This window comes from Chelonoidis abingdonii, chromosome 3 (genome assembly GCF_003597395.2).
Source record: "Chelonoidis abingdonii isolate Lonesome George chromosome 3, CheloAbing_2.0, whole genome shotgun sequence".
In the NCBI taxonomy this organism is placed as follows: Eukaryota; Metazoa; Chordata; order Testudines; family Testudinidae; genus Chelonoidis; species Chelonoidis abingdonii.
The window spans coordinates 78081697-78106724 of record NC_133771.1 but is presented as its reverse complement, the minus strand read 5'-3'; the positions used below and the strand labels follow the sequence as shown (position 1 = coordinate 78106724).

Below are 25028 nucleotides of genomic sequence, written 5' to 3'. Positions count from 1 at the left end.
TCTTGGTTTGTCTTGTGGAGGCTTCTGGGTTACCACGTTTGGCTTGTTGATCTGTTTCCTAATTTCTCGTGCGGGTTTGTAGTTTGAGATGCTGTTTGGTTGGAATTTGTAGTGTTGGTCTCTGTCTGAGTGTTAGAGCGATGCCGGTTTGTACCTTCAGTGTTGGCTGTAAGCACAATGGATTCGTGTGATGGCCGGGATGAGTGGAGGCCTGAAGAGTAAGGCATAGCGCTCGCGTAGTTTCGATATAGGGTGGTGTAATGTGAACATCACTTATTTGCACCGTGGTGTCTAGAAAGTGGACCTCCTTGTAGCAATTGTTCAGCTGAGGTTGATGGTGGGAGGAATTTGTTAAATCGTGCGGAATTTTCTAGAGGTCTCTTTCCGTGGGTCCAGATGAATAAGAATTCATACCAACCATGTAACGTAGTAGAGAGAGGCGTGATGGTGGACAACGAGACTGAGAAAGCGTTTGCATCAGGTCACCTAACAATTGGCGTTGTGGGGCCATACGGTGTCCTAGCAGTTGCACTATCTGGAGATATATATTGATCACAACTGATACATTGTGTGTGGGATATAAGGCACAGAGTCTCAAGAAGCCATTGTGCTGTGAATCAATACAGGCAGGGTACTGGTTCTGACACTTGTATTACCATCTGTGTGGAGTGATGTTTTGTAAGGCCGTAATCCATGGTGGCTAGGATGGTTTTCTAGGGGAGGTGACCATGCTATTTAGTTCTCTCAAATATAGGTGTCACGGAGATAGCTGGGAGTTTGCTGGGCATAGGGTCTGATAGAGAGTCCACATATCCAACGTCTTCAGTGAGAGTGCCAATGCCTGAGATGATGGGGTGCCAGGATTTCCGGGTTTGTGGATCGTTGGGTGTGATAGAATAACCTGGTCGTGGCTCTAAGGTCTGCTGATTTGTTCCAGTGTATATGTATGGGGACTTCTGAGTAGATGCTGCAGTCTTAGTGTCTCCTCAGTGGGGATCTGAGGGGGAGTAGTAGGCCTGTTAGATTATATGGTGTTTGGAGAGTTGTCTTCGCCTCCTTTTAGTAGTACAGACCTGTTCTGTGACAACAGCACCTCCTTTATCAGCCTCTTTGATGATAATGTCAGGGTGGTTTCTGAGGCTGTGGATGGCATTGCGTTCTGCACGACTTAGGTTATGAGGCAAGCGGTGTTGTTTTTCCGCGAATATAAATTACTAATATACATACACAGACGGTAGACAGTTCTCCTTTAGCCCTTCTACTTATTAACAAGTTGTTTTGTCTTTTATATTCAGCTTATTTTATTTTGCTCAGTGAAGAAGTATTACAAATACTGTAGATTTCCAAATGTTATGTTGTCAGTATGTTGTGATATTTATTCCTGTTTATGAACTCTCATAGGTTTGAGATTACAGAATACAAATTGTCATATCTTTAGAAGGTGATTACAATGTTTTAAATGTAGCTCACATTTATTTGTAGTTCTGTTTATCCACAAATGTATGACAATGTTGGTTTCCTTTGCCCTTCAGTCTGAGTATATTTCAAAACTACAGAACAAAATAACGCAATGCAGTGCAATATAGTGTAGTAGAGTCGTTTTATTTTTTTTTGGAAGCACAAATTTTCATGAAAACACATAGCCTCACCTTGTCTTATAGAAATAAAACTGAATATTTAAGCATATAAACATTCTGCAAGGTGCACCTGATTCTAATATAGTTTCAGATTCTTTTAGTTGTGTGGCAATATGCTGAACAGAATGGCCATGTTAAAAGGGCATGTTGCTAGTGACAGGTGCTCAATGGTTGTCAGTACCCTTGTCAGCAAAGAGAATCCTTTGACATTAAAGTCCCTAGTTCAATCCTGATGCTGTGTGACTATTGGCAGGTCCATCAGTCTGTAGCTGATCAGTGAATGTCAGAGATGCTGCTGTTCTTCTGGAATGTCACCTGTCCCTAGTGTTTTTGGTTTGGCCTTGCTTGTTGTTTGAACTTACCACACTTTCCAACCGCTCTTCTGTGGGAAATGAACTGATAGGTCATGGGAATATAGGTATCTTTAGGACATGCAAAATCTCATCCAAAGTGACTTACATAAAGGCTTGTAATGATTACCTTGACTCTAAGCCAATCAATGGTTAGCGTGCTTAGGGACTCATTAAATGACATTTGTGGTGTCTGTAACCAAGGTTTTGAGCTGTATTTCAGGGAAAGTGGTGACAGCCTTTAATGTCTAATTGACCTCTTCTCTTTGATTCACTTTCCATATTCGCCTCTGATCTGGTCCCCAATGGCAGCAAACAGCACTGCTCAGCATTCTGAACTTCTGTTCAGAGCTTCAGCACCTCAGCCTTGGTAGCTGTGTCATGGTAAGTAATTGAAGTCGTGTTTGTGTGAGAGAGAGATGACTGAGTCTGAACTTACTTTTCTTTGTTTACAAAAGTTTTAAAAGATAGTTTACTTCATTTGCTTATCTAACATTATCCTCTATTCTTATCGGGCAAAAATGAATGTGTGTGTGTTTAAAGGGACACTGGCCAGTTTTGTAGGACTAAAATTTAGCTCACTATCTCCCCGCCCCTGACTGTTTGTAAAGTGAATGCAGTTCTTTATATGTTTAGTGGTTTGGTTTTTTTTGCTTCAAAAACTAATGTTTAATGGTCATTTTTATTTAAAACAAATATTCATTATTGGAAGCCTGGCACTCATGAACAACCCCAACAGTAATAAATCTCTGTGTACGCAGAATGAGTTAGTTTTATGGAAATATTTTTAGTCATAGGCTTCCCAGGGCTATGGGTTTTTTGTTACTTTTAAAAAAAATTAAAAAATAGGAATTGCTGATGAAGAGGCCCTTCCTAAACTATGTTGTACCTGAATGCCAGAGGCAGGCATAGAGGGGGCCTTATTTTGCAGCTCCCTGTGCTTATAAATACAGCAGAGTACTTAATGTGCCACTTGATGGGCTTCTCCACCTAATCAGGAAGCAAAAGAGAAAGGAAGAGCTGGCTAGATCTCCCCTAGTTGGCTCAGCAGTACCAACTTGCTCTTCCAAGAGTCTAGACTTCCAATCATTCCTTTGATAGTGGGTTATACTGCCCATACAGTGGGTCACATCTTCATTCCCCCTAACTTCCACAGTGGGGTCTGGCAGTGCTTCCCTGAAGGCTAGGTCCAGGTTCAGCCCTTGTTTAACCTTGAAAAGGGATGAGACTTATTCTTCTGTCCATATGCAGATGTATGTGCACTGTTTATTTTATTAAGTGTCGTTAACCCACCAATAGCTCTGTTGTTATCCCTCCAATTGCCCCTTTATATAAGCAGGGCTCACCACTGTCAATGAAACTTAATTACCCTTTGGGGGAAAAAAGGCTCTTACAAAAATTGCGCTAGCAATGCAAAAAGGAATGTTGGGAAGAAAATCAGTTTTAGTTATAGATTTTAATTGGTCTTTCTTATTCAGTGCTTAAATTTAAAAACAAAAAAAAGTGTAAAAACTGATGGAAAATTTACCTTGCCATTGTCTTTTTTTAAAAAGCAGAATGAGACCTGTCCAATGTGGTGATTAACTCCTCTCCAAATTCCTTAGAAATGAAAAACACTGAAGACAGATCAATAGACATATTAGCAAACTAAGCTGCTTGGGTATAATTGGGAATAACGCTATATAAGAAATAGTGCTTGTTTTCATCACAGATTGAAGACTATGACCTGATAGCGAGTATGATGGGAGCAAAGTGCAAAAAACTGCGTACTCTGGATTTGTGGAGATGTAAAAACATTACTGAAAATGGAATAGCAGAACTGGCTTCAGGATGTCAGCTCTTGGAGGAGCTTGATCTTGGCTGGTGCCCTACGCTACAAAGCAGTACTGGCTGCTTCACAAGCCTCGCGCGTAAGCTCCCAAACTTGCAAAAGCTCTTTCTTACAGCCAACAGGTCTGTGTGTGACACAGACATTGAAGAACTTGCTGCTAACTGTACTCATCTTCGGCAGCTGGACATACTGGGTAAGGAAGCACATGAATACTTGCTTTATTGCTTTTGCATATGTTATAGGAAGCGAGGACTAGATATTGCGTAAAATAAGACTTCATTCCAGATCTTAAATATTCTTTAAAAAAAATAAATCCCAATACAATAAAATTAAAAATGGCTACATTTTTTTCCTTTTGTGGTATTTGTATGGAGTATGATGGACTGTATTTATAAAGTCTGAGTCTTTTGATCAAATAAGCAGACTTTTCTTGCAGAACACACGTCAGGCAAAACAGAATAATATTCTCCATTCTTGTTGTCACTTTTACTAGAAGATAATGTCTCTTCTAAAGTTAAAAAGTACCTTACAATGCAACTTAATTGTGTTTTCCACTGATGCAGAAAGGAAAAAAAGTAACTTTTTGCAAAGCTTAAATTTCCAGCCCTTTGTAGCTCTTACAGATGGCAGTACCTTTTGCAATCTGAAGTAAAATATGCTTTAGACTCTTGAATGAGGAATTTGTGAAGGGAAAAGTATCTCTACAAAACATTGCATTAATCCTGTTAGACTGCAACACGTGGTTTCAATATTTAAAATGGTGAAAGACTGCATGCATTGCCATGAGCCAAGATTTCCTTTAGGGACAGGTTCTTGTACATTTGATGGATATTTTCATGGGTTTAGTTGGAAGAGGAAGACAGAAGCCTAAAAGGAAGCAATTAAATTAATTCAGTATGAATCATGAGAAGAACAAGTTTTAAAATTGATTCTGCAAGAGGCTGAGAACTCTCCATTCACATTACCTTCAGTAGGTGGTTAGAGCTATCATTATCTCACAGGCTTGGGCTTTACGTGTGCAAGAAAATGTACAGCATGGCTTCTAATTGTTAAACAGCCCTATATAGCTCGTACATAAATACCATAACACATGGTTTCATGCTGTTGACCTATGGCCAACATCCAACCAGCATTAGAAAGAACGGAAAACAGGTGCAAGTTCACTCTTCCCGGAACAAATTGATCAAAACCTAAACCTGTATGTGCTTTGTAGTCTGTGTGACGGGTTGCCTCCCACTTAGGATGCAACTAAGTCAGCCTATTGTCCAGCCTAGGTCCTCTTTACCTGGCCTTGCTGGGTTAGGCTCACAAGCCTCTTGCAGCCAAGCACCCAGGCAGGGCCACACCCAGCTGCAGAGAGAGACAGAGATTCACTCTGGAAAGATTCAGCCTTAGGGGCTCGCCCCAACACTCTGGTGCTCACTCCTTTTTAGGGGTACAAACCCAAAGGTTTTATGGAATTCGCCCCCTCCCTCAATATGGCGGGAGATATGCACAACTTCTTGCCCCTCCCCCCAGCTAGAAATTACATAAACTGGGTTACATTATAAAGAAGAAATAAATTTATTAACTGCAAAAGGTGAATTTTAAGTGAATATAAGAGATAACAGATGGAACAAAGCAGATTACTGAGCAAATAACCCAAAGTCTGCAAGCTAAGCTCAATATACTTAAGAAACAGGTCACCAGTTGTAATTTCTTACCCTAAATGTTGTTTTAGGCAGGTTGCAAAGTTTCTGTGGTTCAGAGTTCCTGTTATATTTCTTTTCAAACTGGACCCCTGTCTCAGTCTGGACTCTCTTCCCCCACCCCAGCCCGCCTTCCCTTCAGATGGCTTTAGCAGTCTTTCTTCTTGGGTAGACAGGCCATGGAGAGGAGGAACCGCCTTTGCCTTCCTCCCCACTTTTAAATAGGATTTACATAAAGCAGGAATCCTTTGTTTCCCAAACTTGACACCCCCTCATCCCTTTCACAAGAATTCCCATTACCTGGGAAGACCACCTGACTCTGTAGTATCACAGCATCCATGAGTCCGTGGCTGTATGGAGCGTCCTCAGGAAGGACTTTTCACAGTCCATTGTCCTTGCTGATGGGCCATGTGACCTGTTTGGCTTTTCCATTGTTGTACCTGAAGTGTTAGCAGTGGGCATCACCCAAAGTAGCATAGTTGAAATACAGATACATAGTCAATATTCCTAACTTCAGATACAAAAGTGATAGAGGCATACAGATTGGATAATCACATTTAGTAAATTATAACCTTTCCAGTGATACCTTATAAGACCCATCTTGCATCGAGTATCTCTCAGTTATGTCATATCCATATTATAAACATATTTCCATAAAGAATATGGAGTGAAACGTCACAGTCTGTTTTAAGTTAATCTGTTTTGCAGCTAGATTAAAGAAGGCATATTTCCTGGACATACAAACCAGATCTCCAAAAGGCTTACTGAATAAAAGCATTTTATAAACATAAACGTTCTTTTGGCCACCCACTCTCATGCTTATCTTTTATGATGGCATTGTGTCTGCCCACAAATCGATCTGACCTTTTCACTAGGACAGAAAGGCCGAGCAATGAATAGTTTGGTTGTTTACCCTGCATAATGTCTGCAGGCTGTGCTTCCTCTTTGCCAGCAATGAGAGTTTCTTGCCACATTCTCTCTTAATATTTGAATTCACTTCTTGACACTTATGTGCAAAATAATATCTGAACAGTGAAAAGAAAGGAACTAAGCTCCTGAGCACTTACTGCTGTTAACAAGTTAGATTATATTGTTGCATGTATTATAGAAGACCTTTTATAGTGAGACCACATGTGGAATTACTGCTATATCCAACTTGCTAGGTGAATCTTGGAGCCCAGTTACCTATGTGGCAAGGGATGCTTCAGCACTCCCCAAGTACAGTGCATCAGCTCTCTGTATCAAATCAGTGAACAAGTCCCTTCTTTTGTAGGCATTACTGAAAATCTGGTTCTTTCTGCAGTCCAGTCCTCCCACTCCTTGCAGCAGCAAGTACTTTAAATCATATGACAAGATGGCAGCTCAAAAATAATGACCCCCCCAAAAATCATGGAGTTTTCTTTTTTAATGATCAAACTGTGTTTTGGGGCCTAATTTCTGAAATTTCCTTGCACACTCCCAATGTGTGTGGCAATTTAAGTGTTGCCAACTCTAACAAATGTATAATAAGGCCATTTTTGTTTCACAGCAGCAGTTCTCACTGAAGACCCCAGCTGAGAGTGGGTCTTCATTGTGCTAGACACTGTACATGCACATAATAATTGACCGTTTCTGCACTGAAGAATTTACAATCTAATGTAAAGCACAGTGGTGAATTTGACATGGGAGATAAAACTGACATTGAATAAATTTATCTCTCATATGGCTACCATTAGATGGGAAAACTTTTATTCTGTGCTAAACTGGGCTAGGTTCAAGCTAATGACTTACAAGTGAAGGCTCCACAGCCTATTAGCAATGCTCAGAGTTACCTAATCCCCCACAAGTGCTAATGTTAACAGCTTCATGAATGAAGCTTGTTTTATGGGAAGATATGTTTGTTAAATCCAGTTCTGAGCTTTTGGGAACTTACCTCAAGTAGGGTCCTCTTCTCTGACACACAGGCAAGATCTCCCACACATTGCCCTTGGTCTCAAACACAGACCTTAGTTTTAAAGGGAAAACTTCCCATTAAGCAAAACCAAATAATAAAAATGCAACATTAAAATATATAATAGCACAATATCCAAAATAACTTCTACATTCAATGTTTTGCAATATAAAATCATTCCAACAATTACTTCAGGGTCTTTACACTAACTTTTATACATCTATGTGTAATTTTTTTTCATTCCTACCCAATCATCTGCAAATTTTGTATAAAAAACCTTCAGCTCCACACCACAGACCTCTTCTATTTCATCTGTAAGAGTGACTAGTAGTAGAAAGCATGTGGTTGTCTTCTGTGGACTAGCTAATACAAAGATTCACAGCACACACATTGTCAGTGAATTACACAGGTACTTGTGACACAGCAGTGGAAACTCTGGGCATTGTATGAGAAAATCTCTTCCTCACTCCTCCAGAATTGTGGAAAGGCTGCAGCTTTCACAGTATTGTGAGACTGTCTAAGCAGAGACCAAAATGCTATTTCTCACAATAAATTCACAAGAGTTGGCAGCATTGACTTGGTTTTATTCTGAAATTGTTAAAGCCTATGAACTCAGCAGGGAAAACTCCTCCTGTTCCAGTTAGAGCATTTAACTCCATGGTGGCTTTGTGGGCAGACAAAAATGAAGCCTCTTTTGAGAAGATTTGCTGGGCTGCAACCAGTTTGATTCATTCATTTACTAAGCATTATAAAATCAATATCTTGTCCAAATTGGATGCTGTTTTCAGTTGCTGGGTCCTGCAGTTTTGTTCCTTACCTGCATGGCCCCATGTGTCATGCAATTATGTGACCATGTAAATTGCTGCTTAATCTTGGATTATGTTTAAATGGGTGCATAACATGCTCCAGAAAATAAATTCCCATTAAAAACAATATTAAGGGCATGATCCTTGTCTGTGGTCTAGCAATTCACAGTGCAGCTTTGGAGGAGGTGGTGATATAAAGGTAGGTTGTAGCCACCATTGTGCTTTCTCAGCAAGCTGTGTGCTGGGGCTGGTTCCACAATATAAGAGCACCACAAAGGGACCATTATGAGAGATGGAGATCACAGGTGCACAGGAAATCCTCAGACACAACCCCTTTCCCTACCAGCTGCAGGGGATCGATGGTGTAGGAACCATTGCACCAGCTTTACACCACTGGAGGATCCCCCTGTACAAGGATGATCCTACTATGACTGGCTATGTAAGCATTTGAGTTATACTGTACTTGTCTTAGTGCAGCTAGATTCTGGCCTGAAGCCTCTAGGCCTTTTAGTTATGAAGATGGCCTCCAGAACATGAACCATACACTGAGCAATTGTCACATTCTGGGGTGCAATGCAGACCACTGAGGGGTTGTGGCAGTACCTGCCCCACAACCTTGAGTGTGTCACAATGCTTTCCTATTGTAGCTCCCAGCCTGGACCACTCACAAACAGCCAGACAGCACTCAGGTCACACCCTGAGTGTCAGTGTATAGCTGCAGCCCTGGTCCAGCACTCCCAGTCCTAGATTTTCCCAAAAATGTGTGTTCTGCACTGTCCAGCCCTCTCCTAGAGTGTTCAGATATTAAGTCTGTTGCCCCGTAAAGGATCAGTATTCAACAGTTTGCTACTTTAACTGGCATTACCAAACAGTTCAGTTGAAACACAACACTGGATTTGTTTAGATTAAAAAAAAAAAAAAGGTTATTTAACTACAAAGATATAGGTTTCAAGCGAGCACAAGTATAAGGTCATAAATGATTACAAAAAAAAAAAAAAAAGTAAAATGTTTTCTAGTAGCTAAAACTTAACAAGCTAGACTCTGTTCAAGATAAAAAGCCATATAGCATGTTCCCAGCAGCGTGGCTAACCAAATTCTCAGGTCGGAATCTTTCCCCAAAATCAACGTCCTGGTTCCTTTGTCGTCTTAGATGAAAGAGAGAGAGAGAGCACTTGGGGTTTTGTCTTCTTTTCTTTTATAGTCTTTAAGTGGATTCTTCTGAGGGTTACCCCTCAAAGCAAAGTTTATTCATAAAGTAAAGAAGGCAACATGGAGACTGAGGTGGAGAACGAGGCTCCATGTTCTTTCTTCTCACCTGTGTTTGCTGAAATGCAAATTTGCTTGGTCTCTTCCCATCTCCTCTCCCTGCTATCTCAAGGCTTCAGTTTACTGCTTATATGCAAATTTAGGTAAACACACGTTTCTTTATTCAGGATACTTCTGCTCTGGCAGGGCTTTGTGGTTTTGAACATGTGATAAGAACATCATGCAGGGGTTTTCATAACTTTACATATAAATGGTGCTACACTCATTTCATGATATTATTGACCAGTGACTTACTAGTTTTCAGATGATACCTCACAAGGCAAATTTTGTATAAAGATTATTACAGTAGTATGTAGGGTCTGAATACAGGGGTACATTCGGTCGCAGTAAATGCAGTATTGTCTGCCTGAATTTGCCAGCAGCCTGAAATGATACCTCTGAAGATGAGAACTGCCTTCATTCATCTCATTGTTAACTCTGAAGTCAACAGTTTGAATGCCAACATTGCTGATTGTTTTAACAGAAGCCTCAAACTAGTATGTTTATTTTTCATTGTTGTAGGTATTGTCAGATACTGACACAGGATGCACTGAGGCAACTATTTGCTGCCAATGGTTCCTGACAAATCCTGCTCCCCAAAATGTACAGCCACCTTTGCCCTGCACCAAAAGGGGTAATAAAGAATACCCTCTTCAGTGCCAAAATAATCAACTCCCTCCTAGTTACCAAAACACCTCCTATACCTTCCTATGTGCCTAAAGCCCCAACTGCCCCCCACCCAGCTGTCAAAATCTTCAGCTTTCCCCTAACAGCTTCAACATATAGTTGATCACTTAAAATACAAAAATTTGCAGAAAATTTAAATTTGAGAGCAGTGTAGAATAAATTGAATTGAATGTAAAATAAATAACAAGGAATACTGTGCAAATTGGAGTAGTCTGGGGAGTGAGGTGAGAGCATTTGTGGGAGCAGTGCCAGATAATTCCAGGGTCTCTGCTACATAGCTTAAGTCTAGTATGTGGCATAGGACACAGGGCTCTTTGAACATTAATTGGTCTTTTTAGTTTTGTGCTCTCTAAAATTATTGCTAATGTATCTTTGTTGTTTTATGTATTAAATAGAGGCAGATGTTTTCAATTAAATTTTGAAGCATTTTGTGGGAGTGTGTTGAAGTGTCCCCTGCCATAGAATTTTGAGCTTCAATAATTTTATTGAATTGCCTCTTTGACAATTACCATGCATGGGTCATTCCAACAGTGCCAGGATAGGTGGATCGGATACATGAGCACATATATGGGAATGCTGATTTACAGTGAAGGAACAAAATTGTCCCACTAAATGGTTATTGCTCTCAGGCATTCTGTTGAGCCAATGCCAGAGAATTTTGCCAGGGAACAAATTGAACAACAAAGTAAAATGACAGATTTGTAAGACACCTGCTGTGCATTTGTACTAAGCAATGGGCACTTAATCGAAGTAACAAAACTCTAGTAAATAGAGATGGGCCCAAACTAAAATCCCATGTTCAAATGCACTCTCCCCTCAAAATCTCATACCACCCTGTAAAGGTAAATATCATGGTAAGACATCCCTTCTATGAAGGACAGAGGAGAAAAGGTGTGCTGTACATATCCTTTTAATGTTTTTAATTTTTTGAGAAACATTCCTAATTATACACAGCCCAGGTAATGTTAAAAACAGAATACGTCATATCTCTTATCCCACAGTCACCTGTTTGTGGAGCTTATTCACTAAAATGACTCTCTTAGCCGTAAGAAATGTATTTCTATTGCAGTTCATTGTCTGTAGGAAAAGTTCATAGTTCTTTAAGCATCCTGATGTGTGTTAACATCCATATTCTCTATTATCCAAACCCAGCGCCCACTAAAGCCAATAAATTCCACTGACTTCAGTTAGCATTAGACTGGCCCTTAATAGCATGCATTTGTTGCAGCATTATATTACAGTCAGCGAAGCGGGTCCACAATGTAAAGACCTGGATTTGGCATGATCTTTTGCTACAAACTCATTGGAAAGTGGTGGTGTCAGAGCACAGAATGCAGGCACCCAGATTGTGAGGGGAAAGCCATCTTGCTTTTGCAATGTAGAGCAAGAGCCTGCATTCAGTACTGAGAAAAAGTTCCCATTGAAATCTTGGAGTTTTTCCAGAACAAGAAAACTGTGGATTTTTTTCAAGACAAGTTAAGCCCTGGCAATCCCACAGACTTTCTGTGGTCAAAAGTGTGCAAAAACTTTCTCTGAAAAGAGCCCTTCATTTGAAAGGTTGTCAAAATAAATGTAGTGAAATAAACTTTAAATGAGGGATAAGGTGTAGAAGATTTCTTGCTACAACATAAGCTGGCAGCTTTAACAAAGGTTCAATTCACATTAACTTTTTTAAGTGATCTTTTCTTTTTTGTTTTTAAACAGGGACAAGGATGGTAAGCCCTGCATCTTTAAGAAAATTGCTGGAGTCTTGTAAGGATCTTTCTTTACTTGATGTGTCCTTCTGTTCACAAATTGATAATAGAGTTGTCCTAGAACTGAATGCCAGCTTTCCTAATGTGTTCATAAAAAAAAGTTTCACTCAGTGACTCACTATGTGTGCTGCTATGGAATTCATTTGACAGTGTTGTTTCCTGTGAATTTGTGATTACATTTTTCTTCAAAAAAGAAATTAAAATCTTCCATAAAATAGAGGGGAAATGTTAACAATATTCTTGAAATGAGTACATATTATGTATTTGGTGCAGAGCTCTTATTCTCCTGTACCTAGTAATTGTTTTCCCTTTGTTAATTGATGGCACTGCATGTGTTTAAATAGCCACATTTGTGGCCTAAACTAGAGAAGATGAAGAAAACATATTCTTGATGCCCTTTTAAAGAAAATTTTGTACAATAAGATACATTAAAATCCAGGTGAAAGTGAAGTTTTAACATTTAGCAATAGAGAAATGATGTGAGTTTCTCTGTCTTGTAGGTTGTAGTGTTTTAGTTTTGGCCTGTGGCATAAGACCTTGTGATCTGGCCTGTAATGTGCTGTCTGAAAAATTGTTTAAGCTAGTGTAAGATCAGACTAGACTAAAGAGCCACTTTTTTCTCTCCTTTTGTTGACAGTGATTGGTATCTATTTTAAAACTCTGATATATCTGCTAAGAGTTTTTTTTCCCCTTCAAATGGATGAAATGCGGCAATGTTTTACAGTCCAGCTTAATTGACACAACAGAAAAATACAAAAACCCACCATATGAGTTTATAGCAGAAACGAAAAAGAAAGAAAATTACCTGCTTCCTCCTGTACTGGATATAAAATTTGTGTCAGATACTTATTGTCATAACTGATAATACATAGAAAACCCAAAAGCAATTTTCTTTTCAAATTTCTGTTATGTCAAGGTGTGTTGATTTGTGGTACATCTGCCTTTCTTATGAAGTACAATAATAGCGTTACTCAGGATAATGTATTAGAAACTCTTACTTAGTTGGATACATACCTACTATCAAGTTTAAAAACAAATATTTGGTGTTCAGTAAAATCATGATGAAAATATGGAGTTTGTAAACCAAAGACAATGTGATTTGGCTACGTACTAATTTATTCAGAGATGGGTTGTTGTTTTTTCACTAAAAGAGACAATATCTTTGATAATCTGAACTCTCTTAGCTGCTGCTAAGTCTTTGGAAGAGAGAGATGATGATGATAGTGGATTAATGGTTTTCTTCTACTTTTTGCACTTCTCTGAATGAGACATTCTTTCCTCTGTGATAGCACCAATGCTATTGTGAATTGGTATTTACAGTATGTACTCATATTTGCATAACTCCTGTCTCTTTAGACACAACTAGTGAACACAGACCCCTAGACATGATCTCTCATCTGGGATCAGCTCCATTATTGCCACCTTTATAGCAGATGCTGTACAATGTTTCTTCCTGTCCATTGGGAAAATAGGCATAACATTTTGCGTGGAAGCAGGCCATCACTATACAGAAGATCATCAGCAAAGAAAATTTAAACTGATGCAGTAAATACCTGTCCACTGGAAGAGAAGTGCCTCAAAGCATCAATGAACCAGTGATCTCCATGGACCTAAATTAGCATTTCTGAACTCTTCACACAAATGCCAATGTTTTATAAATCATTTCGTGAAACAACTAAAGACCGTTTCTCTGCTTTTATAAACCTTTGTTCTGATTTAAATTGTACAGAATCTTGTAGAAAATCCCAAATCCAAAGAAAAGTGCACAGATGTCTGTCATTCACACACAGATGTCACCATGTGATTTTCAGCTAGGTGCCTCCATTCTATTTGTCTGTCAGGGTACTGGCGCTACTTAGAGATGTTTCAGTCTAGACATCTCTTCAACTGACAGATGTCTGCCCTAGAGTTGTTCTGTGCAAGATCTCATTTTATTTTGGGAGTGCTCACTTCTTTCAACAAAATTTTTACTTTAAACTTATTTTAATATAATGTATTTACAATGTATTGAATAATGTCCAATGTATAATGTAAACTTATTTTAATGTAATGTATTTACAGTGTATTCATTGTAAATAAGAATTAAACATTTATATCCCAGTTACAGGAGAACTCAAGTTCAGATTATGGGTGTTTACAGATATTAATGTTTTAAAATAAGTATTGTTTTTGTTGTGAAATTTCACTCTTCAGGATGCATATGAATTTTTATCTTTATTCTTTAAAAAATGCTTTTTGGCTTATGTTTATAATTATAACTAGAATTAGATTTGTTTAGTGTAGATGTAGTGGTATATTTTATGCCTTCCAAAGTACTAAAGTAGGTGATTAGTCTAGTCTTACTTCTGCACATAGGAATCTTTTAAAAGAAAATGTGTAAAGGCTCAGGGGAGGTTGTCAGTCTTTTTTGCTTCATTATGAAGTATAAGGAAGGTCTGATTTGATTTTTATTTTGTTTCTGTTCTGTCTAAAGGATCTATTTCTGCTTATCCCTTACATTCAGATTTCAGGAAGAAGAACAGGAGTACTTATGGCACCTTAGAGACTAACAAATTTATTTGAGCATAAGCTTTCGTTTCAGTTTGTGTCTGGAACACTCTGCGGTTACTGGAGATCTCGGATTATGTTATCCCACTTTCTGATAAAGTGGAACCTAATTAATTAAAGGGAAGTGATTTTTTTTCAGACTCTAAACTTTTTGAGTTTGCTAACACGTATTTAACTTAAATAATTGAGAAATACCTGGGGGAGAGGACATCTTTGTTTACAATTTGATACCCTTACTCTTCAGTTAATGGCTGAAGCAAATTTTTATATCTCCAAGAAGTCTTGTATTAAAAAGAGGGGATACCAGACTTGGCATTCCTGATATTTTCAAGGTAAAAAGTGAAAAAACACTTTTAGGCTTTCCTTATACATCATAAAAAAGCAAAAATAGGCTACAATCTCAATTTGAATTGACGTTACCTCTTAGGATTTTATTATTGATCATCTTATTAAAAGTTGTTCAGCAGATTTTTATTTAGAGTATTTCTGAAACGTTGAAATTGGGTATAGAGCCTGGTAAAGCTTTTCAACCAGCTAGCTACTGAGAACAATCTAGGAATTGCTATTATCTTGTCATACTTGCATCATAATAGTTAACCCTGTCAGCATTTCCATTGTAAAACATTATTTCACTACACCTGGGGACTGGAAAACACCTGGAATTCCTCTTTATCCAGAAATTGAGATCAACCTGATCAACAGTTGTGCAGACTTCCCATGCTACTTTGCCATTGTGCTTCGGGGCCTGTCTACATGACTGCTACTCTGGAATGAATTAGGGTGTTAATTTAAAGATGAATAGGTATTCCAGAACGTATTTTTGACCTTAATGTGTGTTAAAAACCAATGCAGCCAAGTGACGATAGAAACTTCTATAAAATGCTCAAACTAAACAAACTGGAAAACATAGAAAAGACTATATTTGTCTTCTAGTCTGTCAGTTTGACATGTATGATTTCTATAACAATAGCAGAGATGTGATATTTAAGTTAAGTGTGGCCCTACAATCAGGAATATTAACTGTTGCAAAGTTGCAAAAACACAACTGTGTGATCCCATGGCCCCCAGGACCATTGGGTTTTAGTACATAAATAACTCAGTATAGATCTCTTAAAGGGTAACCATTCTGATCGCTTCTGCAGGATCTTTAAGTCTACTAAAGATAAAATGTGGTGCTTGCTGCTAATACATAAGGTTTGTCATTTTGGTATGTGTATTCATTGCTACCCTTTTCCAGACATTAAGAAAACTTTGCTTTCAGATATACTCCAGCTCTGTATTAGCATGCAAAAAGTGTTCATATTTTAATGCACATAGTAACTACTTTAAACATTTTCATAAGGAACGTGGTTGGTTTTAGGACCTCAGTAATTTTACCATGGAGTTGAAACTTTTGAAACCATCTGTGTACTTGTGTTAGTTGTCATGAGAGCATATGCATCATATGTTCTTTTATGAGGTGGAAATCATTAAAGATACACCTCAACTGTGCCATACATTTTACAATTTTTAAGAGAAATGTTACACCCATTTGATCTTTTTAAGGTTCTCAAGTTAATTGAAACACACTCTTAGGGTTTTGAGCTACTTAGTTTTTCTTTAAATATACATCTTATCTGAAATGCTGCCATCTTGTTCTGCTGTGAAAAATATAAAATTTAAGCTTTTAATTTGTATTTAATTTAAATTCCCATTGATTGTGTCACTAAGGGTGAAGAGGGAGCCTATTAATTTGCACATCTTTGTGTCTAAATTTCTACCTATTTGCCAGAATTGATGTGTTTCTTTATAGATGGAGTGTAGGGAGGGAGAACAGCTGCATAAAATCTTGCCTCATTGGGTTTCTTTTAATCAGAATCCTAAGAGCTTAATGATTTCAATAATTACTTCTAAAACTAGCCGCAGTAGTTGAATTAAATTGTAAAAATTGTGTTACCTTGGGGTCCAATCATGGAAAAAGAACGTGGAAGACCAAATGGGAAGAAATGTTGTGGTTCCATTTTGTGGGGAATGAGAGGGTCGTTACCCTATTGCTCTACAGCTGGGGGGAGAAAATATGGCCAGTAGTAGATTCATCACTCTGAGAATCTACTGGTCAAACACCTTTCATGCTGTGGAGGATCAAAACAGAAGCTGTGTTTGCTGCTGCTATCCTGAAGCTGCTGTTGAGCAGATCCACTAGTACTTTGCAGTTTGTGGGAGAAGAATTCCATCCTTACCACCATACAGAATTTCTTCACAAAGCTCATTTCTGCAAGAAGGAACCTGCTAGTCTGGAATGAACTGTTCTTCATTTCCTTGAATACAGCTAGCTCTGCGCTTTTTGGTAGTTTGCATTCTGGTCCCCTGTACCAGTCTGTCTCTATCTTATGGGTGAAAGAGATCTCTACTACTGTGGAGATCATCATGATGGTAATGCCTTTAAAGAGAACAGACAGTGACACAGGATCTGTGGATGTCATAGCATTCCCTCTCAGATCTGAACCTTAGAGTTCAGAAAATGAGATACTAGCACATGAATCCTCTAAGCTTAATTACCAGCTTAGATCTGATAGCACTGCCACCACCCAAAAATATAGTGTTTTGGGGCACTCTGACCTCCCCAACCTTCCCTGGGCCCAAGAACCCAAATCCCTTTGGATTCTAAACAGAGAAATAAAACCATCCCCCTCTTTCCCCTGCCCAACTTCCCTCGCTGGCTACCCTAGAGATTAACTTCGATCCAAAACCCTAATATCAGCATACAGAGAAGCATTCCCTTCCCTTCCACAAAGACAGAAACAGATCAATGGAAAACAGAGAGAATCCACCCCCCTGTCTCCCCTCACCTAGCCTGTGAGTTTAACAACCAATCCCTCGGATAAACAAAAAACAAGGGGGACAAAAAACAACAGGTTCTCTAAAAAAAATCTTTCATAAAAAAAGGAAAAGTAAAGAATTACCTGTAACTTCAAGATTAAATATACAGGTCCTATAGCTTACAGGAACACCAAAAAGAACTTCCCCCATACCAAACATAATCAAAATATTCCCAACAACTACACATAAAAGTTACACCATCCAATTCCACATTGCAAAATAGAGTAAAACAATCAAAAAGCCCTAAAACCTGCCTTTTACTTACTCATTACAGAAACTTAGAAAGCCTATAGTAATGTCTGGTCTCTCTCAGACCCCCCGAGAGAAGAACACACAATGGATGAAGAACACACACAAGCTTCCCTCCACCCAAATTTAAAAGTATCTTGTCTCCTGATTGGTCCTCTGGTCAGGTGTTGTTTGTTAACCCTTTCCAGGTGAAAGAGACATTAACCCTTAGCTATCTGTTTATGACAGTGGATCTGGCATAGTCCCTTTCATGGCTAGCTTCTTTTTCTCTGTCTATTGCCTGAACTCATCCCCTGTCCCAAAGAAGTGTCTTTCTTCTGTTGCAACCACCATCTCTAAGCAGGCAAACTGACCACTGTAAGGTTCACAGGACCAAAACAAGAGAAGGGCTGAGAACTCCTTTTTCATCCCAACTAAACCCATCTATCCGCCTGCTGACCTCTGCCTTCCAGGAGGCCTTCTGGGACATAAAAAGATCCTCTTTTCCCTTCACCCAATCTGCTCTTTCCTCAGGAGCCAGGAATGGGTAAAGATACCTTCTGTATATTTTAGGAGACTTAGAGTACCCTACACCCTTCCTTTTGTCAAGAATGTAAAAGCAAAGGTCCAGGAAGCAACACTAGTCTCTCTGAAGCAGGAGGTTCTCTCTCACACTGAGCATCAGAAAAGATGTATCTTAAAGACCATAATGAGAACATAATTTAGTAACAAATCACATGTTTCCAGTATACTGCTCTGTAATGTGCTAAAAATTACCATAATTATGTTGTACAGTAGGGTCATAGTGTCTCCATATAATATGAAACTTAGGCCCAGGATTTAATATAAAAATCCTTATCTTTGTACACTAGTATTTTAAACCTGATTGCGCTTTGTATGTCTACCTTAAAAACCCACTAATGCTTCATTGAGAATTTTGAAAAGTATTGCATTTTGAGACAAGTTTGGATTTTGAGACAGTATCATATTTTCAGTATTTGTTTCCCTGTATTTTTTACGAGAGGCATTTGTATAAAACAGGATAACCATTGCTCTGGGTCAACTTTTCTTGCTGCTTAACCTCACATGAAACCACCGTCATTTGTTACATTAGAAACATTCAGCTCATCGCAACCAGTGTAACCAAAGTGGTATCAGACTGAATTTGAGTTCAAATGGGAAAAAGGACATGAGGTGTATGGGCTGCCATCTTTTGCTGTAGTAGGATCTTTTGGGGGAGATGCTATGGGTTGAGCTATTGCCAATGAAAGGTCAGGGTTAATAAACAGGGATATGTGGAGCAGCTGCCAATCTGTTTCCTCTTCCTTGAGTAGATGTTATCCTCTGTGAACCATTCTGCCTCCCCAGTTTTTCTTTCAACTTGATATGACAAATTTTTGCATGTAAGCCTTGTTTTGAAGTGACATAAGCTAAATTCAAAATAATAGCGTTATGATTGTGATTGAAAATTATTACCAACTCTCCACTGTCTCGTCACCTATGTAAAATGGTTGACAGTCTCAGCCTTGTTCCTACAGATCAGGTGCCCACATCACAAAACCACTGTTATATATGGTATTAGGATGAGATCTGCAAAGGGATTTAAGCATCTAACTCCCATTGATTTCAATGGCAGTTAGGAGCCTAAATACTTATGAGGATTTGGGCCTTCATGGCTCCTCTCATTGACATTCTTCATAGGAAGATCAAGGAATAAATGGACATGAAGACTAAACTCATCCTTAGCGGTGGTCCTTCCAGAACACAGGTGAGGCACAGCCAGTTGCCCAGGGAATGTGGGGAAGCTTGCTGCACATATCTATCCTGCTTTGTAGATAAAGAATTGCATCTTCGGGCTTTTGAAACCCAACATCTGAACTGAGCACTAATTCAATTTAAAAAAGAAAGCTTAAAATAATATTTGTGATTTAATATGATTTGTTCTATTTTCTTTTGCAGCATTAATATTTGAATAATGTTACAATATACTGTTTTAAGTGGACTAATTTATACAGAAAGTGGAAGAACCAGCAATATAGAACAGTCCTGAGATAAGACTGCTAACTCTGCTAAAAGCTCTTCTACACATTAGCACAAATGAAACCCTTATGTAATAAGTAAGTGAAGGAGAAACAGCTAAGGTATAGAGGGATAATTGCTTATAAACATTGTCTTTTAGTGTTTTCCTTGCAACATGTAAAGCACATGCTGGTGGACTGCATGTGACTTCCATTTTTAAGATTCGGAAGTTCAAGAATGCTTTAAAAATATATGTTTTAGATCTTGTATAACTTTTTTCAAAATACCCCACTTCTTCCCCTAACCCCATAGTCCATGCCCAAAAAAGTACTTGCAGACTGATATTTTTATTATTTTCATCCCAGAATGGTGATTTGTAGCCAATTTATAAAATACCATTCGGAATATGTGAGTGAGGTTCCATGCTAACTTCAGTTAGTTTTAATGGGAGTTACCTAGCAAAAAGACCCTGAATGCCCTCACAGAAAATAGACTCTTCAAAGTTTACATGGGAAAGGTTGACAGAAACTTAAGATATGGCTGTTTGAAAAAGCTGAGCAACACGGCAGGGATGCATTTTAAGACCTCCAGCCTGCTCTTAGCAACATAAGCATATGAGCCTAGTGTCCATGTACTGTGTAAAATTGGTGCTGGTGCAAATGCAGTCAGTAATCCAAAGTACATAGTCATGTATTTCTGTATATTTCTAAGAACAGTTTTACACCCTAAAATTGTTCTCCATGCCACTAATTCAACAGTATTTACTGTCCTTCAGAGGACAAATTTCATCTAAGTGGGCTAATTATTTCTAGGATGACTAGCCCATCAACTAGGGCAGGGGTAGACAACCTATGGCACATGTGCCGAAGGCGGCATGCGAGCTGATTTTCAGTGACACACTGCCCGGGTCCTGGCCACTGGTCCGGGGGACTCTGCATTTTAATTTAATTTTAAATGAAGTTTCTTAAACATTTTAAAAGCCTTATTTACTTTACATACAACAATAGTTTAGTTATATATTATAGACGTATAGAAAGAGACCTTTTAAAAACGTTAACATGTATTACTGGTAAGCGAAACCTTAAATTAGAGTGAATAAATGAAGACTCAGCCCACCACTTCTGAAAGGTTGCCAACCCCTGAACTAGGGCATCTACATTCTGCCTGAAGACTCTGTTTTTCATTTTGGGGTCCGCTTTTACTAGTACCGGTAGTCATCTCAGCATCTTCTGTATGTTTAACTTTTAATTTCATTGAGATTTGTACATTTTACAAATTTGCTTCCTTCCCTACCCCTCATACTGTGTTCCATTTCACAAATAATAAGTTGGATGCACTATATTCAATTTGTTTATTATTTTATTTGGCTTTGAGTATTGCAAGAATCTCTGGGCCTGATATGCAGCCTGCCAATAGCTCTGCTGTGCCCAGGTTGAATTTATAATCTTAATACACAATTCATGCCCCATCTTCTGGCCTTTGCTCATGTGAATAATCCTTGCTCATACCATTGATATGGGCACTTTTCATGCAAGTAGAGATTATTCTTGAGCAAAGGTTAGCGTCATCAGCCCTATATTTTAAATGGCTTAAATTTGTCTGGTGAAGTCTTTTAATGCCTTATATTACTAGCTTGAAACTGGTTTGCTATTATTGTCAAGAGAAGTGAATTACATATTTACGCAATGATTGTTTTTGTTTAGTAAATTAAGTCTATTTTATCCTGACATCATTTTGGACTGGCTAATGTCTTAATACTATCAGATGCTGTACAATTGTATTTTATTTATTTCAACTTCTTTATATTGCTAATAGTTTCATCACTTTGATTTGTCAGTATCTGTTAATATACAGATGACAGAAGAAATGGGATAAAAAGAAGACATTTATTCTACTTGTGTTTACCTTACTTTACAAAATTAATTCATTTCCTTTGGACTATGTATTGCAAAATACCAAGTGTGCATAAAATAAATAAATACAAATCAGAGGAAAATAATTTGCCTAAACTAATTAATTTTGAATATTGTATTTAAATGACAGAAATAAAACACTAATTATGATCTCGTGTTCTGAAGAACAATTTGAACGTATTCTTACCACTTTTCATTTTAAAAAAACTTCAGCTATTCCAGATGTTTTTAGATCCAGGATTGCCTGAGAGCTATATTGCCCTGTTGCTGAGAAAAAAATATATAAAATGAAATGTGGAGATTACAGTTCTAAGCATTCTTAGGCTTCTTTACAAGAAAAAGTAATTGTTGAAGTTCTTACGCAGACAAAATATAACAGCTGTTGCAGCTTGCATCTGCACTGTGACAGCATCATTCGTGTTAATGTGTTCCTAAATCCCTTTAATTTACTTATGTGGAGAATATATATTTTAAAGAGTATTGTGGAAGTTCAAATAAGTGTGATTTTTACTCAGGAGCTCAAAGTAGATTATCACAATGGGCCCTTCTGGCTTTGGAATCTGAGTTAGAGGACACAATGCTAACCATAACTGTAGTCAAAGACAAATAGTGTTCATGAATCTAAATACAGTTTTGTCCTGGTCTATACCACCTGTTGACATGATGATGACCAACCCTTATCTAACTCACAATCATATTGACACACAGTAAAATGATGTGATGAAGATTAGCCATTAATTCTAGTGGGAATTGAGGGTACCCACTGCCTCACAGGAAGTGCTTAGCATCTTTCAGGATCACCATAATCCCTTGTCTATACTAGGCTTTGTTACCAAGATTTCCCTGTTCCTGTCTTCTCCCCCGGTGGGAGCAATGGTGAGTGTGCTAGTGCAGATAAGGTGCCAGTGATCACTGGTGTTTTAACCTTAGTTTCGTACTTACTGTGAGCAGCTTTAGAGGACATGGTGCTTAAAATGCCTACTGCTGCCTGGAGCCCTGCCTATGCTTGCATTTCCACTGGAGGTGAATCACTGGTAGAAATAATGTGAAATTTAGAAGGAAAAAAAAACAAGCCCAGTGTAAACACAGCTACAGGATAGGGAGAGTAAACTAGAGCTGGTTACATTTTCGATCAAATGAAATTTCATTGAAATATACTGTTTCATCAAAGCTGAAGTGTTTTGTGAAGGTGTATCAGTTTTGACAAAGTTTACATCAGAAAGAGAAACTGAGCAGGCCTGGTGGTTAGGGCACTGGCCTGCAAAGTGGGAGATGTTGGTTCAGGTCTCTGCTCTGCCTTATTCAGTGATCTGGGATGAAAAACTGCTCTGAAGCAGAGCAGGAACTTGAACTTGGAGCTCCCACATCTTAGGCCAGTGCAGTAATCACCAGGATGGACAGGGGCACACAACATACACACACAGTTTTGGTCAGAAAACGGAGATTTTGACAGGTCCATTTTCACTAAAACTTGAAAGGTTTTGCTTTTGTTCAAGTGCAGAACAAAACCAAATTTGAAACCCCAAATGTTGCTTCAGAACAGAATCGTTGTCCTCTAGTCAACTCTAGAGCACGCTGTCATTTCCCATCCCCTTCCAAACATACATTACAGTGAGTTCGCACATTTCTTTAATGCACCTGCTCCTGTTAATGGCTTAGGAAAGCATTAGTGTACAAACTGTTAAATATTGAGTTTAGAGTTCTATTCTTGTGTCTCTAAGGAAACTTCTTAGAACAACTTTTCATCTCTAACATAGCACAGAAGTGTTCAGCCTCACTTAGGTGTTTTTGTCTCACAACTTTGCCTCAGGCCAATGTCATTTCAAACATGCCAAAACTATCATCCAACACTCATCTTACTGCTGTTTTTGTTTCTAATTATAAGGAAACATAAATACAAGAACCCTGCTTCTGCACATCTTGAACAAAACACTTGGTGATTGTAATGGGTGTTTTGCCTGGGTAAGGATGATGTTTGAGAACTTGGCTTTTTCCTCTCCTATTGTGATAGCCTATTTCTGAATATTTCTCTGTACAGTATTGAGAAATCAGCACATGTACCTGAAAGTTGTTGGTGTTTCTATATTTTTTTATATGGTGTGTGTTAACAGGAATTGTGTGACAGCAGCAGAGCCAGACTAACCTATTTAAAACATTGTAATTGTTTTTAATTCCTGATGGGGTGCAGCACCATTCCTTAAATATTTAGTATAAATGTGAAAGTAATGGTAATATGTATCTCAGTGCTGGGTCCTTTATATTCTATCCATCTAGAAGGATGGATGAATGAATTTGAAACCATTTTAATTTACCCTTGTATTTTCATATAAAATTGGCAACCTTATTTGAACTCATTTTATAAATAGAAAAAACAATAGATTTGATACAACATGTTGTAGCTGTTGGTACACGTAGTCTATGATGGCATGTTTGATATTATCCGGCAATTTCTGTTCTAAGTATGTTTAATATTTTTCCACAGTACACAAGAAGTAGGCATTCAAAATTATTTAACATTTGAACCCTGTGATATATGAAATGGCCATGCAGTTTTAAACTGCCAAATTCCTGTAAGAGTAAAATAACTAAGGTTTTACCCTGTTTTCAAGTACCACTATATTTTTGTAATGAGGCTGTGACTCTCTCATCTGATGCAGTTACACAAATTCAGCATGAGTTGTATTTACACTTCAACCTTTTTGCCTCACAACAATAGATCAGCCATATTTATGCCTCCACACCTATCACACTGCCTAATGTGCTTTCCGGGGAAAAGTAACCACCTAGTTCCTTAGTTGGGGATTGTTTACATGTCCTTCAGGCTCACTGAATGATATCAGCAGTATATGCAGCAATGAATACTGAGATGTCACACCTTAGAGTGCTGGGATGAAGGATAAATAGCCAAACTAAATACACAGGTAACTCAGGAAGTCCTGTCTCTGCCTCAGAAAGCCAGTATGCTGAACCATTTACTGGCAGAGAAGCATCATCTTGCCTTCCTAGGCCTTTGACAAAGTGAAAACATTGTTAGCTATCATGTTTGCTATATGGATTTTAGCCACATTGTGTGTGGACCGAAATGTATTTAGAACCAACCATGCCACTAACCGTTTAGGAGTTAAGGGCCTGATTCAAAGCCCTCTGCAGTCAATGGAAAACTCTTCTTGACTTCCATGGACTTTGGGTCAGGCCCTGATTTAAAAGCAGTAGTGTGAACAAGCCCTAATTTAAATAAACTGCCCATATTAAAGAGCACACTAACTTGACAAAGAGACATTCGGTATTCTGGAAAAGATATTTGATTTTTCTGACATTTGTATCCATTGGCAATTTAATTTATTATTTTTGTAGTTGCATTTCTAACGTAGGAATCCTGTTACTAAAAGATGAAAAACACCTTTGACTACATGCATAAAGGGACTTGGGCATTCAACTGCCACTTTAGACACCTAAATCCAACATTTTGGCACC

General features: G+C 38.3%; 1 protein-coding gene across 2 annotated transcripts in view; it reads left to right on the top strand.

Annotated features, from left to right (window-relative positions):
- Positions 1 to 21640, top strand: part of FBXL4 (F-box and leucine rich repeat protein 4) — a 107262-nt gene extending 85622 nt beyond the window's left edge. Inside the window, exons 7-9 of one of the 2 annotated variants that reach the window (XR_012655517.1) lie at positions 2300 to 2371; positions 3699 to 10181; positions 11939 to 12056. Coding sequence is in view for 1 of the 2 variants with exons in the window: in XM_032791767.2 (XP_032647658.1) it covers positions 2300 to 2371; positions 3699 to 4011; positions 11939 to 12102 (549 nt within the window). In the remaining variant the exon portion in view is untranslated. Of the gene's footprint in view, positions 1 to 2299; positions 2372 to 3698; positions 10182 to 11938 lie in introns of both variants that reach the window. The other variant, XM_032791767.2, reaches the window with a different exon arrangement.
- Positions 21641 to 25028: the final 3388 nt, after the last annotated feature.